Source organism: Channa argus, chromosome 21 (genome assembly GCF_033026475.1).
Source record: "Channa argus isolate prfri chromosome 21, Channa argus male v1.0, whole genome shotgun sequence".
Taxonomy (NCBI): domain Eukaryota; kingdom Metazoa; phylum Chordata; class Actinopteri; order Anabantiformes; family Channidae; genus Channa; species Channa argus.
This window is the reverse complement of record NC_090217.1, coordinates 12,805,933-12,821,796: the sequence shown is the minus strand read 5'-3', so window position 1 is coordinate 12,821,796 and position 15,864 is coordinate 12,805,933. Positions and strand designations below refer to the sequence as shown.

Here is a 15,864-nt window from a genome sequence, read left to right as displayed (position 1 = left end):
AGGAAGATGGAGATTTTAGGAGAAGACATTCTAAACCTTGTTTAAATCGTCTGTCCACACAAAAAATAATTTTACTCAATGGAAAAAGTTACTGATGAAAAACACAACAATATGCCATATACTGTATCTTACCATGAGGTTGATGGTGGAGGAGGGTCCAGCATTGGCCTGCATCAAGGTACCAGCAGGCTGCCTGGTGCGGAACATAAGGCCAATGTACCAGGGAACAGCAACAGTAATGTCCGTCTCGCTCCAGGACACCAGTGCCTCTCCATCAAAGAACTGAGGAGCTGGCATCACTGAACAGGGGGTAACAAGAAAAACATTTACAGTAACTGAACCTAAATTAAGAGGTTTCAGAATTTGTAAACAGTAACACCCACCGTTACCCAAACTCTTGAATCAGATAAGGAAAGGCTACTGGCAAATCCTGACAGGTGTTTGTCACTGGATACGTTTAAAGAGCATATCTGTACCATTTAAATGTACATTTAGAACTACTTTTATACTGAAATATTAATTTCAGCAAACAGATTGCTGCTATGAACATCTTCACGTCAGACATCACTAAACATCTGATTACATTATGTCAGAAATTACATGCGAGCAGCCTTTCTTCTTAACAAGCTGATGAAGCTTCAGCATGAGGAAACAGCCAGTTGAACAGTAATGTCTGACATGATCTTATTTTTCAGCAAAGTGAAACATTAGGTAAAAGTGGTTTAGATGAGGAGGGGCAAAAATACCAACCACATCTTGGTGATATGTGTCAAGAAGCTTGATAGAAATCCGACAAGAAAGAAAAAAAAAAAACTTACAGCATACACAATGTATATATTAAAGTCATTTGCACCAAGAGTCGCAGATTGCAACAATTATACTTAATAAACAATAGAACAAACTAATTCAAAATCCAGTTGCTTCAGTATTATTACTAGACTAAAACGTGTCCCATTTCTTCTTGTGTTTGAAATAATGACGACTTAGGAATCTCTTATACATAAAGAGATAAAAAAATAACAATATAAGTTTTTCTTCCAGTATATTCTAAAGCCTAAAATCTGTGGGTCCCTGGGATGTAGATTCCAAATTAAGCATTCACAAATACAAAGCACATGTTCCTAGTGACATGTAGCTACTGTGGTTTCAACTTGACCAGTTTGCCAAAGCTTATCCTTCTGTAATGAAAGAAAGAAAAAAACACGTCGCTCAGTTTTTATTTACTATGTCAAGACTACAACATGACAGTGCTTTAAACTAAATGTTGCATCTAGCTTGCAGACAGATCTGCAGAACTGAAATTGTGACCTGATGATGGTATTAGATAAGGTATCAGGAGATGACCCTGTCTTTATTTCTATAGAGACCTTAAATTCCTGGCTCACGGTGTATAATGTTTAGAGGATGCTTTGACAAGGCCTGGGGAACAAACTGAAGCTTTTGTTCCTTTCAAAACCACTTTTCCACTTTCTTGTATGAACACTCCTCCAATATATTACCAGAAATGTTGATTACAAACAGATCTTTAATCACATGCAACAGCTTACTTTTCACCAGTCCGGATATTAAAACTTGAGAGCTATTTGTCACAGTAATGCCTCATGAGCACGTGGATATGTTTGCCATTCTACAATATGAATATATTTAGCCTGACTACAATCTGCTTTAAGTGAGAATGACTTTAAAAATAGTCTGTATTATTTTAATCAAATCTGATAGAATACGAAAGGGAAAGTCTGACCAAGCGAGCACCTTCCAGTCTTTTCATGTCTGTTCAGGCTGGATGATTTTGGCAGCGTGAAATAGATGATAACAAATCTCTGGTTTCGCATGTGACGGCAAGGTGTGTGAAGATTTAAACTAAACGTTTCAACAAGCAGCAGAGCAGCCAACAGCTCTTCCTAGCTTTTTGTGATCCTAGCCCAGTTCAGATACTGGATACCGAGGCCTGGCACTGGCTAGGCAGCTACCTCATAGAAGTTCACCCTAAAGGGTGAAATTAAAGTTCTCTCTTTACCATAGAAGAAGATGAGACAGGTTATAGAGAGTAAATAACACTTTTGGTAATCATAATGATACCACTTACTCTTTATCTGTCTACTTATCTCCCTATCTATTTATCTATAGTGTAGCTCTGCACTACAGTATTATGTCTGCTAAGGTGGCAACACACACGACACGGCAATGGGATCAGTGCAGTGTGTCTGTGTGCATCTTTTGTTTTATGCTTGGAGTCAGGTTTTTGAGGAATGAGTCAGAGTTCCCTCTTTATCCGCATAAAGTCCAAACCTGAGGCAGTGTTTTGTGTGTGCAGTAGTGAGCAGATCCTTCACTGTGACATGAATCAGACTGAGTCATAGGAGGTGTTCCTTATCCCAGTTGATCTCCCAAACAAACAACTTCCTGAAAGTCGTCAATATAAGTACTGGGGGTAAAAACCCACTTGCACGCGCTCGCCCGCCCGCCCACTAACCCCCACACTCACACACATGTAAATGCAACAAATTCACCTAAGAACAGATGGCACCACACACGATTTACCTTGTTCACAGTTCTTGCCCCCATAACCAGTAGGGCAGTCACAGCTATAGGTGTTCCACTTGCTGACACACACCCCTCCATTCTGACAAACCTCTTTTGTGCAAAAGTTTCTCTTTGCAGGACAACCTGAAAAACAAGTACATTTAGAATAATTTCACATGACAAAGGTTTGTCAGTGTCTGAAGTTATTCGTGCAAAGCTTTGGTTTAGCATATGTCATGTCTAACCTTCTGTGGTGCCATTGTTAGCAATGTAGCTGGCCATGTCGATGGCTTTGCTGTCAATGCTAAGGTTTCTCATGCAACCCACAAAGTCTCTGTTCCGGACCGGGAAGTCCTCAGGCAGGTTGGGCACTCCGCCTAGCAACAGTGGTCCTGTTAAGTCCAATGACCTAACGAAGACACAAGACAGAACATAGATCAGAGCAAAATCTAAAACACTAAATACATGATTTATTATTAACATACAGTACTATATGTGATGATGTGAACTCCTGTTAATGCCCTAAAATCATCATGCAATAAACCTAAAAACTTAGACACAAACTAATTTTGTCTTTTGAAAATATTAATACTTTAACAAATTATGGAATATAACATGGGTTGTAAAAGTAAGATAAGCCAGGAACATGACTTTCACTTTATTTTTATTTCATTGTCATATTTCAAATTGACAAACAAGGTGTAAAAAAGTATATATACTGTACCAATGAGGCTTCTACCTCCTCCAGCAAAGAGCAATTGAGGTAAGTCAGCAACCCTTACAAGATTTACATATCTGACATAAGGTTACAGTGTTCTAAGTTTAAAGCGGTCACAGGGCTAGCTGTCACCATCTGCATTAACAAGTAAAGGTTTCACATGGTGGGACATGTAGGAAGCTGCTTACACCCTGAGCTCCTCAAGATCAAAAGCTGCGAGGCTTTGGGAGATTTATTGTGATGCAATGGTGAAAAAAACAAAACCACTGAATGTATGAATTGTTTGTATATATAGTACAAATGCTATTGCTGGGCAAGGATCATGTGGAGTCTTTCAGAAATCAGTGAGTGAGAAATCCCTAAATAAATCAGCTCGGCTACATTTGCTTACCAATTTTAGAGTCATGACCAGCTCACTGAGGATAACATATCTATATAGAAATGCTTATATAAACAGTTGAGTCAAATAGTTTGCATCCCCTCACTTTGGAATGGCAACAAGAGTAGAACAAAGAATATTTTTCATTAACATAATATTTAATTTCACATTCAGCTAGTACAAAAGTTCCTTTATCATCAGACATAACAAAAATGATCAAGGAGTGTGTAAAAAGAAGGTTATAGTAAAACAATAAAAATTATATCTGTGCAAAAGTTTGCATGTTTTTTAATACTGAACTTTTATATGCACCATATAACAAATAATGGTCCCAGCAGGTAGATAATGATGATGTTCCATCCCTGGCTGGTTTAAAAGTGATATTTGTGCAACAACACGCTGTCCCCAGAGTTTTGATGCGAGGACACCGATACTGTAACCCAGTATACTAATTGTCCACTGTGGCCTTTCATACAACTGTGATGTGGTTACAAGAAGCCCTTAAAATAAAGTTATTGCCAACAATAAAAGCCAAGTTGTTCCTATTCTCAGTCTCAGCAATACTCTGGACCATGATTCTACATTGCAGGTGTTTGTTTGATATGCATCAGTGTAATACAAAATATTGGTATATTCCTCTCTAGCTCCCAAAAGAATGTGACCTCATTAAACCCCTTTGCAGCTCTCTTTACCTTGCTGATAACAAAATGTGTCTCTGCATGTTAGCTTTCCTAAACATCCATAACAACACTGTCAAACTAAAAATCTAAAAATGTATTACTTTGTAGTAAACACACAAAGTCACTTAAAGATTGTGCTTGGATGATTGTTTGACAGCAAGCAGGCCATGGGGATGAACTCAGATTAAAAGACAGAAGGGGGAGAGGATTGTAGAAGTAGCATTGTGTAATCTATTGTACTGCAGGTACTTTGACTTAACCCCCAAGGTACAGCATATTGGTCTATTTGTGTTGCTATTAGAGGATAGTTTACCGAGTCTGTGTCTGGAACAGACTGGAGATAATAAGTGAGAAGGTCTAAAGACAAGGAGATGAAAAAAACATTGGTGACAGATTCTCCAACTTACTTCTTCTGTCCGGTCTGGGTGCCCTGAGCAGCACAAGAGTAGTTTCCGATCTTCTTTCCAAAGCGAATCGCCATGGAGATATCACAGTCATCAACGGCAACCACTGCCACCTTTTCTCCGGAGGGTCCATGAGGGATGCCAAGGCGCCCAATGTTAGGCTGAAAGAGATAAAACAAAGTTCATATTTCGTTATGCATCAACATTTTCTTCACTGTTTGCAGTTGCCAGGGGATTGTCAAGTCAATTTGAATAAAAAGAAAATGCTCTTATATAGATTATATAGTTATTAACCACACAGCTAAAAAAAAATATGAAATGTTCAAAAGAATGCAAAAAGTAAAATTTACTTGTTTTTAAGGTAATTTACAATGGTCACACAGTTTGATAAAAGCACATACTAAGGGTTAAAATAGCTGTAACTATTAAACTATATCTAAATACTTAACAAATTTAGATGCTGTAATTTATTAACAGTTAAAACATCTATCTAAAAATAATAGATTAACAGTTAATCTAACTAAACTTAACACTCCAAAACTAAACCCCAACAGTTTAATTGTACAATAAAATGTATAAGTATCATTATAATAAAAAAATAATACAGTTTAAAATCATATATGATATATAAATCATTTATAACTACAATGGGCTGTGGAGCTAAAAAGAAAAGCACTAGGAAGCACTGCTCTGGAAAACAAAGACATTTATTTTCTTTTTTACAAACCTGACTGCTAAAATAATAATTTTTATGCTCTTGTTATGATAAATTACACAGTTGATTGAATTTTGTTAAAAGCTTTTGATTTTTTTAAATCAAACGTGAGAAACTTGGCCAGGATGACAGCTTTGGTGCACGATTAGTGAGGGCCAGCACTACACAATGTCTAGCTGACTTTAAGCAACTTGGAGCAGAAGTACACAGGCCTCACTTTCCTTAAGATGACAAAAAACCCCATTGTACGTTTGCTTGCACCTAATGATTACAAAGTAGGCTAATTCCTCCATCAAGGCCTGGAGCCGACAAATGTTGATCTGAGAAAATGTGGATCAGCTTATAAAATCAGGCCACCAAATCGCTTTAGTTTCTGTAATATCTAGCCTGAGACCGAAGTTCAATAGAGTGTTTCACTTAATAATAGTGGATTTGGACCAAGACGCATTTGAGGAGTTTAATTCAAAAATGTTTCCACCAATTAAACAATGACACCTCTTCTCTTTACTGGCAAAAAAACATTTGCGACATGGTTGTGGTAAAAATATGAGAAATTTTGAGACACATGCAGATTTTTATCTTGAATTCAAACCCAACCTTTTCAATTGCTTTTTGAGTGAGTGGCTTCTAATGGATAAAATGATGAATTAACTCTATTATCTCTCCTAAGGATATGATAAATCTCTAGACTACAAAAAGCAACAACAAAGGGACTACAAATCCCAAATGTAAATGCAGTGCTATGTTTATATTCATCCAGTGTGTTTAAACGGTGCCAGGCAGACAGATAGTAAAAGCGACTTTGAAACTACTGTGTTGGCGTTTTAATAGGATTTTTCTTCAATCTTTTTTTAAATTTATTTTTATAAATTAGGGAGTTAAGACACAAGAAAACAAGCACAACAGAGGAGGTGGACAGAAAAAACAGGCATGGATAGGACGGCAATGTATGAGCTTTTGTTTGTCTCCTTCATAAACTGGATTAGTGTAATGAGATACTGGTGGGGCAGAGATGTGACAAACAAAGGAGGGAAAAAGAGAGGGTGAAAAATAGAAGAAAAAAAAAGGAATGGGAAGTGACCAGACCAGAAATAAGAGAATGAAAGAGACAGATAAAAGAGAACTAGGCAGACAGGCAGCATGGGGTGCTGTGGCCCCTATGTTGGCTCAGATGGGCTCTGGTGCAGGGATATTTTCCAAACCAAAGACAGTTTTATCATAGTTTTGTCAGTGCCACTCCCTTCAACATCCACCATTTTCCGCTGATTCCACAGAAAACATTTTTTACACTTTCCAAAATGAACGTACGACACCTCTGACACAGCTGGCAGTCTGTGTCAGGGCTTTAATGTTACTATTTTACACTACCATTCAAAAATGTGCTGAGCCAGGGTAATGGTATTATGGTCAAATGCTAACTCACTGTACAGGTATCCACAGGTGAATCCTTGTTTTTAAGTACATCACCCACACCACCAAACATCACCGTGGTAACAACAGAAATTTGTCTCTCAAGACAGCTTATGCATGATACAATTGTTGGGACTTCCCAATGTTAGTACCATAACTTGAATCAATAATGGACAGGATCCTGTGTAGTTTGCATTGGAATGTAAAAGGAGGTGTAAAAAGTATATATGTTTTTAATTTGAGAAACATGAGTTGATTCAAATAATTTTCTCATCAGTGTAAAACAAAATGAGAGGGAAAGTGTAATAACCTCATAAAAGCTTGTCTGGAGCAACAAAAGGTAATTTGTCAGATAAAGAAAACTACTGTGTGATTAGACTCTTCTGTGATAACAATCTTATCATCTCTTTCGAGTTTAGTCAAGCAAGGAAGTAACGAGATAAAGGCAGAGAAAGACAGGAAGCAAAACACAGGAGAGACGGGGATACCCAGATGTTGTACATAATGTACCTGCAACCCAAAATCTCAGGGGCTGCAGCTGTTACATGTGCTGAAATTACACACACACACACACAAACACACACACACACACACACACACACACACAGCAAGTGCTTAACTACATGTATGTGTGCAATGTGTATATAACATGAGGGGTATTTGAGCCTTAATTCAGCAGTATGAATACAACTCTTACAGACACACACCATGCTACACTATTTGTCAATTTCCGTCACAAATTACACTGTAACTCTGGTCCATAGAACTGTATATAGATTCAGTCTACTGTCTGGCTCTCATCTTTTGAAGTGCTCTTGGCCCTTACTTTGAGGGGCCCCATGAGAGTCTCTTATTTACCCTCACCCCGACTCTGGGCCGTTGAAGATTCCCTCTCGCTATGGTTTCGTTTCCAAGGGCGATGGGCGTGCTGCAGCCATGGCAACACTCTTGATCCCTACAGCTTGCCATATAGACAAGGAGGACATATGACACAAGTGGACAGAGGAACACACACACACACACACACACACTGAATCACACTCATAGAAAAATGTGTGCACAAAATCTTCCACATACATTAAGAAGACTGTAGTCAAACACACACACGGAACACGCACACACACATGCACTTTTTTTAAACGAGAATACATGCTGACACAGGACAAAGACCAACCCAAGTACACACACCCTCTCTCTCCGACAAACAACGGCACACACTGACAACTCTGCAACCACCAGGCTACCTGTCTACATGATAGCTCAACAAGGCCTGCAGCCAGGATATAGAACCTTGCTACATGATTGAGTTACATGCAAAGATTAGATGCACAGATCAGTCAAAAAATGCTTAAAAAATTGTCAATATGATTAACTAATGACCAGGAAATGTGTGTGTGTGTGCGTGTGTGTGTGTATGCAGGGCAGGACAGAGGTAACACTCAGAGGTGATTATGTGTTTGTGTTTGGCAAGCATGGGAAGGATGTGTGCAGAATGTGTTTAAGCATGTGTGTTGAGTGAGAAAGCGACAAGCTTGTGTGTGTGTGTGTGTGTGCACGCACAGAGGCAGGAAGCAGCAAGTAAGGCTGCAGACGGCCACACAGTTCATTTTGATAATAAAGGAAAAAGGCGCACAGTCTTGTGTTTTATTTGGGCTCGCCTGAGGAAATGCCACTGTTACCTTAACTGCTGTATGAAAGTTACAGTCAGTGGATCTCCAGTTAATCTGGAGCAACCACAAAAACCAACCAAACATAACTGTTTTAAGTATCCATCAAGGAGACCTAGAGCCAGAAAATGTGGGCACTGAACCAGCATTTCTCTTAGATTTGTGTGTGTTTATGTGTAATGTTGATTAGCGGCACCGTCGCGCACCAACTACTGTGTCCCACCTTCCCTATCACAACAGACTCTATCATGTCCACATTACCTCATCTGCCCTCTGGCTGTGTAAACCTAGAAGTGTGCATTATTTACACACACACACACACACACACACACACACACACACTTTACGTAAGGCTACCATGTGTCCCATGCCCAAGCCTATGTATTGCTGTTGTCTCTTCTCACTACTAGTGTAACAGATGAGCAGGAACCATTGTTAACTTGAAGCTTTGGAGCAGTAAAATAAATGTGTGGACGACACACAAACTAAGGTAAGAGTTATTGTATACTATTTGGAACAGCTTGAAAACATTCCTTTTACAACTCCACAACCATTGCCACCTGCCTGTACACTGACATCAAGGGGATTATCTTCTGATTGATGTTTTGCAACAACTTAGAACATATTTTAAAGACACATTTTGTCTTTTTAACAAATTGTGCATGATTAATATTTTTCTTTTCCCCCTCTTTTTAAGATCAGATTCCTTCACTTCTCATGTCATCAACTGTAAACTTTTCATTTACCAAAAACAACACAAACTAAAAATAATAAAAATACAAAACATGCAGAAACATACCAGTAATTTGATAAAATTTATTTAGGGTCTTTAATAAACAGTATATAGAAGAAGGACAGATTTTGGATTTATTGACTGTTGTTTTAGTTATGTTAAGCTAACACTATTCTGCTTTAAGCATTATACAGTATTTGGTGCTGAGATATCGTTATCCAACTTTGATGAAAATTTTAAAAAGAATTTAACAGTAAAAAAATCTCAAGAAAGGGTTAAAGCTAGTTAAATTTATTCTGGTTATAACATCATATTCAGCTCAAAAATATCTCGTCATCCAACTCTCGGTAACAAAGTTAATAATTTCTTAAAAATGTTTTAAAGTTATTTTGAATAGTTTCAAATGTATAACATATTTCTGGGAAAAGGGAGAGGGAGGATCTGGCTAAGTTAGTTCTACAATTTTCAACATAGCTACGACATGAAGCTAAATCAGACATCAGCAGCAGTGGCTCCATACTGAGCCATTTAGAGTACAACATAAAACAATTAAAGATCATTGGAAATCAGGCAATAAAAGCACAGTAAAAATCTACTTTATAGAGATTATAGCTTATAGATAACAGAAACTGTATACATAAGTGGAAATAGTGGAAGATAAGAATGAAAGATGAGGATGAGGAAGCAGAGACGCGAGATGAAGGAAGTCAGGTTAGAGCTATGCAGAGTAGTCATAAACTACATTTACATATTGATCTAATACTTTCTGTTCTCCGCAAAATTCCAATGTCTGTCTGTCTCTCTCAACATTCATAAGAGGTTTAGTTCATGCTAGGTGAGGTGTGTGAAATTTCCTCCTTTCAGTGACATACCCTATCCCTCATCACAGCACAGCGATGAAGAAATGCAACGATGAGAGAAGCAAGACGACAGAAATGCACTAATCAGTCAGTCGTGTGTGAACGCCTGCAGTCTGTGTGACAGATTTATCAGATATCAATGATACGCGATATAAACATCTGCTGTTCATACTTATAACTCACTCATCATGACAAGCACACACACAGACACACACTGTAGTTACTGTAAGTCTGCCTCTGCTGTGACATCATCAGCCAGATACTAGTTGTAAATACTAAACATGTTTTAAAAATTCTTTATTAGAAGGTCTGGCAGCGACTAGGTCCAGAGACACAGTCTTCCGTGCAAAGTCTGAATTTTCCAGACTTTCCAGACCTTATTGCAAAATTACTAAGTTCTTAAAAACACGATAGTTTTTCCCCCCAATAGTATATTTGCCATATCAGATTAAATTGTTTTAAATTTTAAACCTGCCAAATGTGCTGTCTTACATACATTTCAAATACAATAATAGAAGAAAAGAAAAAGGTGCCTGTGGAAGCCAAGAGGGCCAGAGCCTAAAACCCAATGTAGACATTTGCTTTACATTTATTACTTAGTTAATACCAATTAATGCCAACTACTAAGAACACATCTCTTAGTGTAACACAAGACAAGGAACACATACGACCCAAAATAAATACCTCAGACTAAATTACAGTCTAAAGCCCTGAGACAATTGTTGTCCATGCCCATTACAAGACCCATCTCTGATGATTTCTGAGCATTCTTAATCCTCCCTGACAGAATCTTTGCTGCCAAGAAAAACACAATCACTGCTCACTGGGTGTCTACCTACCTACCTGTCGGCCTGCCTGCTCGCTAGTCAAAAGCTCAGACATGTTTATTTCACCTGAACAAACCTCAATGGAAGAAGTCAATGAGAGCTGACAGATAAGCACTAGGCTGTTACTGTTTTATTTCTGCTTACACAAGGTTGATTCATTTTTGATATGAGCAGCTTCTCTAACCAGACAAAGTGGAGCCGTAATCACATAGCGAGATCAAAGAATATTTGCATACATGCAAAAATGGTCAATGATGCCCAGAAAGATGCCGCTTTAATGCAATGCTGCAGCTGCTCAGAGAGGAGACAGCAATGTTTTTTGTGTGTAGCTGTATCAAATCTGTTCTTATCTGCTATGTGAGGAAAAAAAAAAAAAAATCGGACTTTACTTTCTGACATTGTTTGTGCTTAATGTCTTTTTAAAAAAGTGAGAGCGCATGCAACAGGCCCAAACAGTAAAACAGCTGTGTTTTCTAGATTTATTAAAGGTAAACTTAGGAGTTTTGACTCTTAGTATTGTTATGGAGCAAAGTTTTAAAATTGGTGCCTCCATTATTTACATTCAAAAAAGCCTTTTGGCTTGTCCGTTCAAGGGTCACCACAGCGGAACATGTTCCACACATTGATTTTGGATCATTTTAATGCCGGATGCCCTTCCTGCCACAACTGTCCGAATTTATCTGGGCTCAGGACCGGCACCAAGGTAGCCCTTGATGGGCGGGGGGTGGCCACACATGGTGGGCGGGGCTTCAATCCTGAGCCACCAGGCCCTCTCCCTGCATTGTTTACATTACATTACATTACATTATTATGTATTTGCACGGAGACACACATGCATTATGTGACGAATGTAACACACATTCCAGTGCTGGTGTTAGCTGAAAAGGCAGTAAAGACCAGAGAAAGAGTATAAGCTAGTGTAAAACAATGCACAATTCCAATTTAATAATGATTGTAAAAAAATTTTCGTCTGATTACAAATAATTCCATGTGGCAGTCATGATAAATTCGGATGTTCTTTGGGGGCAAAAGTGACACATCATGTCCTGAATTCTCACAGAAGTCACAATACAGCAGCGACAGAAGAAAGCCAGGTCACACAGAACTAGGTCCATAAACAGCCAAACTAAAACCAGAAAACCACCAAAATCTACTCAAATCCCTGCTACGGAGCAGTCCAGAGCCAGAAAAACAGTTAACAGCCCAGTGTTAAAGGCCATGTTACCTCTGCCTGTCTGAGGTAAGCATGTACAGTAGCCTTAGTCCAGCACTGTACTAGAAGCAGAGCAGATACTACATGACACCCCCAGGAAAAAAAAGAGCACCAATGGGGACTAGGCTAGAGGTCAGAGGTTACCTCCTTCTGATTGAGCTCCAGCCAGGCAGTATAGAGCGGGAGCCGCAGAGCCCCACTGGAGTCCACCAGACTCCCCCCGTCCTGGGAGAGAGACACCGTGAAAGAGAGACACCACATTAGACCTGCATCCCACAACCAAGCCAGTTCACTCTGTGTGTATTTGTGTGTTGTGCAGGTTGTAATGTGTAAATCTCACTCAAACCTCACTAAATGCATGTTTATATATTTAACTGTACTTGCCCTTGTATGAGTCCAGCGTTTATCTGCCACTATCCAGCATTTTCCCCACCATTACAGAATGCGCCAAGAGCAAAATTAAGATCAATATTTTCACACACATGTGCAGCATGTGTGTGAAAATGCTGTGGTGCCTGTGGTTAGATCAGCAATTTGCCAACAATAACAGCATCCAAGCAAACGCATAATTCCTCTGTGCCCACTTCAAAAACACCTCTTCTGTTCTCTTACACAGTAGGTTACTATGCACTACCACCTTTGGACAAAGGTTTCTGGCAGATTTATAATGCACAGCCAAAACACTTTGCTGTGTGAAGACCAGGGGAAATTAATTTACAGCAAGAAAAACACTGAATAATCTGCTTGGCACAGGAATGACAACCCCAAATCCAGCTTCTGTCTGTCAACAAAGTTGTTTACACCAAAACAGTGACACAAGACATGGTTTGATCATGCTTAGATGTATAAAATGACAATGTGTTAAAATTGTGTCTGAGTGACTGAAAACACTGGTCAGCATATATCTAAAAATAGCCTTAAATATAATACAGTATTATATCCAAAAAATAGCTTCATGTATTTATATGTAAAGTTCGTTTACAGTGTATGTGATGACGATATTGTGGATGTGTAGCAACATTCACCAAGATGAACAGAGAATAACATGGCCTTTTAATCTATAGACACACTCTCAATGGGGGAAGCCATAGTCTGCAGCTTTACATCAAACAAAAACTAAGTAACCCTTCTTAAAAGGCACTTGGCAGATAAACTACAAAAAACTGCACTGTAAATGTTTCTCATCATAACACACACACGCACATACAGTGGTCATTCCTGTGCACAGCTGATCAAATGTAAGTGTGTCGTAATGCCACAGTCAAACACCTAATAAGGCATCTGTCCCTCCGTGTCATTAAGGCCACCCAAGAAAGCCACATGCGGCTGGGACTACTGGCTATAAAATTGCAACACAAGGAGATGGATCACAACTCCTAATCCATTTGCTGTTTCCTTGCAGTCTACAATATTTTAAGAGCAATTGTCCACTGTGTGCAGGTATTGAAGATTGTGTGTCTATTTATCAGGCTGCATTTCAGCTGTCAAGTCATGGAAACCCAGTAAATCCTGAAACATCAACAAAGAGACATAAGAGACACACAGAGAGGACAGTAGGAGGCACAGACTCAGTTAACTGTTGAAATGCTAAATTTACAACTAATGCTATTAAGAGCAACAATATGCAATTGTTTGCAATCAGGCACCTAAGTGATAAATTATTTTTGTTTTTTCAATTCACTGATTCAGAAATACTTGTTTATATTGGAGGTAACCCACCAGGTTTCTAAATATAGCTGCACGATTGAGTCATATTAAGAGTTTCAGCCCTGCAGAACTGGAATGCAAAATTATACACACAGTATGTTTAAAGTACTTCAACCTATTCAACTTCAACCGGTGAAGTAATTTGCACCAATGTTCTGCTGATGTCATATAAACAGCGGCCGGGTTGAGTTCAAGGGAAGAGCTGAAGCAGGTAGAGTAAACTTTTGGTACTCGCCAGCTAAGCCTGTCTGGGAACGCCATCTACGCATTGTAGCTGTGTAGACAATACAGTCTACATGAGGCAGTCTGACACTTTTAACATATCTAACAACAGGCCTGTGTGCAGCAAAGGCAGCATTATTAAAATTCTGCAAACACACATGAATGCCATTTTCTGCTGTGCCAAGTTTGGAAGCATGTTGCTAGATCGCAGGGAAGTTAATTATAGTTTACTCATAACTGAGGTTCAAAGTTAAATGGGGATTCACTCATAAGCATTTTCATACTATATTGTTGTCGAAAGAACAGCTGGTGAAACATGTACGCAGATAAGATTCCTTTATATTTCCTTCTTGTTTCATCTTCATGCGTCCCATTCAAAAACAACAAACAGAGAAAAAAAAAAAAAAATCATACTAACCAAACAATATCTGCCCGGAACGAAATCTGCCCGGAACTGAAGGCTCAATGGAATAGACTATAAAGAACACAGTCAAACTATTTCTTTCCTGTCACCACTCTGCACCACATTATACGAACGCCACATTATAAAAGAGACCCTTTAATTAATGGCAACAACTTTTCCCATAGCTTTTAACTGCATGTCACATATGGATTTTGTTAAGAAGGTACTTAATTAAGATTAAGAGAATACTTTCATGTTTTTTTAATTGTCTTTGTTATGTAACTGGTGACATTATGAAAAAAATTCAAAAACATGAGGCAAATACAGCATCCCTCATCTATTTGTCTACTGTTTTGACATAACCCAAGCAGGTGACCAGCCAGCATAATCGTGATACAACTTACATCCTGCTCTGTATCCGCCTAACATCATTTCCTGCAAACTGAGACATCATTTCCTGCACTTAGCAAACATCAAAACCCAAAACAAAGCCTCCTGCTGCTTCTGGACTACCCACCTCTATGCTTTGTCTGTGTGTGCATGTGCGTATGAGTTTCCTGTTTAGATTTGCCTTGATGACGCAGTCCACTGTTTTTGGGAAGCATCAAGGAATTGTAAAAATGCTTCCACTTTTATTGTGTAACATATCTAATAGGTCTGGACATATGCACACATTCAAGAACACGCATACACACTTAGCTCTGCCTACCACAGATGCACACATGCAAGAACGCACACACACAAACAAAACTTTCAAACTGACCCAGATCATTGCAACAATGGCAAGTGCATGTCTGTTGTCATGCCAACCCTCTTCCGACCTCTGACCTTTGAGTTTTAGTAAAGGGACCTATTTCTTCTTAACAGAGCAGCAGAGGATTTAAAAGTAAGCACCTACATAAACACCCTAACCCTAGACCTACTTTAACCCCTGCCTCCCCTGGCCCAATAAATCACCATCTGTGCGTGCATGTATTGTGTTAGTGCACTAACAGGACTGTCAATAAAAACCGGGGCTTATTTGGGATGAACAACTGCACTTGCTATTCATAGATCTCATTAGTTTGTGTAGTGGTAGTAAATATTTAATGCACATTCAGCTATACTAAACATTTTTTTAGTATAGTTCTTGACCTTCTTTGTTGTTTCGGATGCTAAAAATAAACATTTGCACTAATATACTAACTGGCCAAAAGGAAGCATGAAACTATTAACGGAACAAAGACAAATTCTGAAGATGAACAATATTGAACTGGAGAACAATCAACAACATAACTGCCACGCATAACACTATACACCTCAGGACATTTGATAATCAGGAAAACATTTCGAATGAATTAGGAAGTAAATTTGACCTTGAAAAGAACTTTCTCAACACTATTAATTGTGATGCGTATAATTTG

At 38.7% G+C, this 15,864-nt stretch overlaps 1 protein-coding gene across 6 annotated transcripts in view; it reads right to left on the bottom strand.

The window, feature by feature from the left end:
- celsr1a (cadherin EGF LAG seven-pass G-type receptor 1a) overlaps positions 1–15,864 on the bottom strand; it is a 77,369-nt gene that overhangs the window by 18,614 nt on the left and 42,891 nt on the right. For 4 of the 6 annotated variants that reach the window (XM_067489924.1, XM_067489923.1, XM_067489926.1 and 1 more), the window contains exons 7-11: positions 12,274–12,354; positions 4,708–4,865; positions 2,769–2,932; positions 2,542–2,667; positions 133–299 (exon numbers count right to left, since the gene is read on the bottom strand). In XM_067489924.1, the coding sequence (XP_067346025.1) occupies positions 133–299; positions 2,542–2,667; positions 2,769–2,932; positions 4,708–4,865; positions 12,274–12,354 (696 nt within the window). The remainder of the gene's footprint in view (positions 1–132; positions 300–2,541; positions 2,668–2,768; positions 2,933–4,707; positions 4,866–12,273; positions 12,355–15,864) is intronic. The other 2 variants (XM_067489927.1, XM_067489928.1) reach the window with 1 other exon arrangement.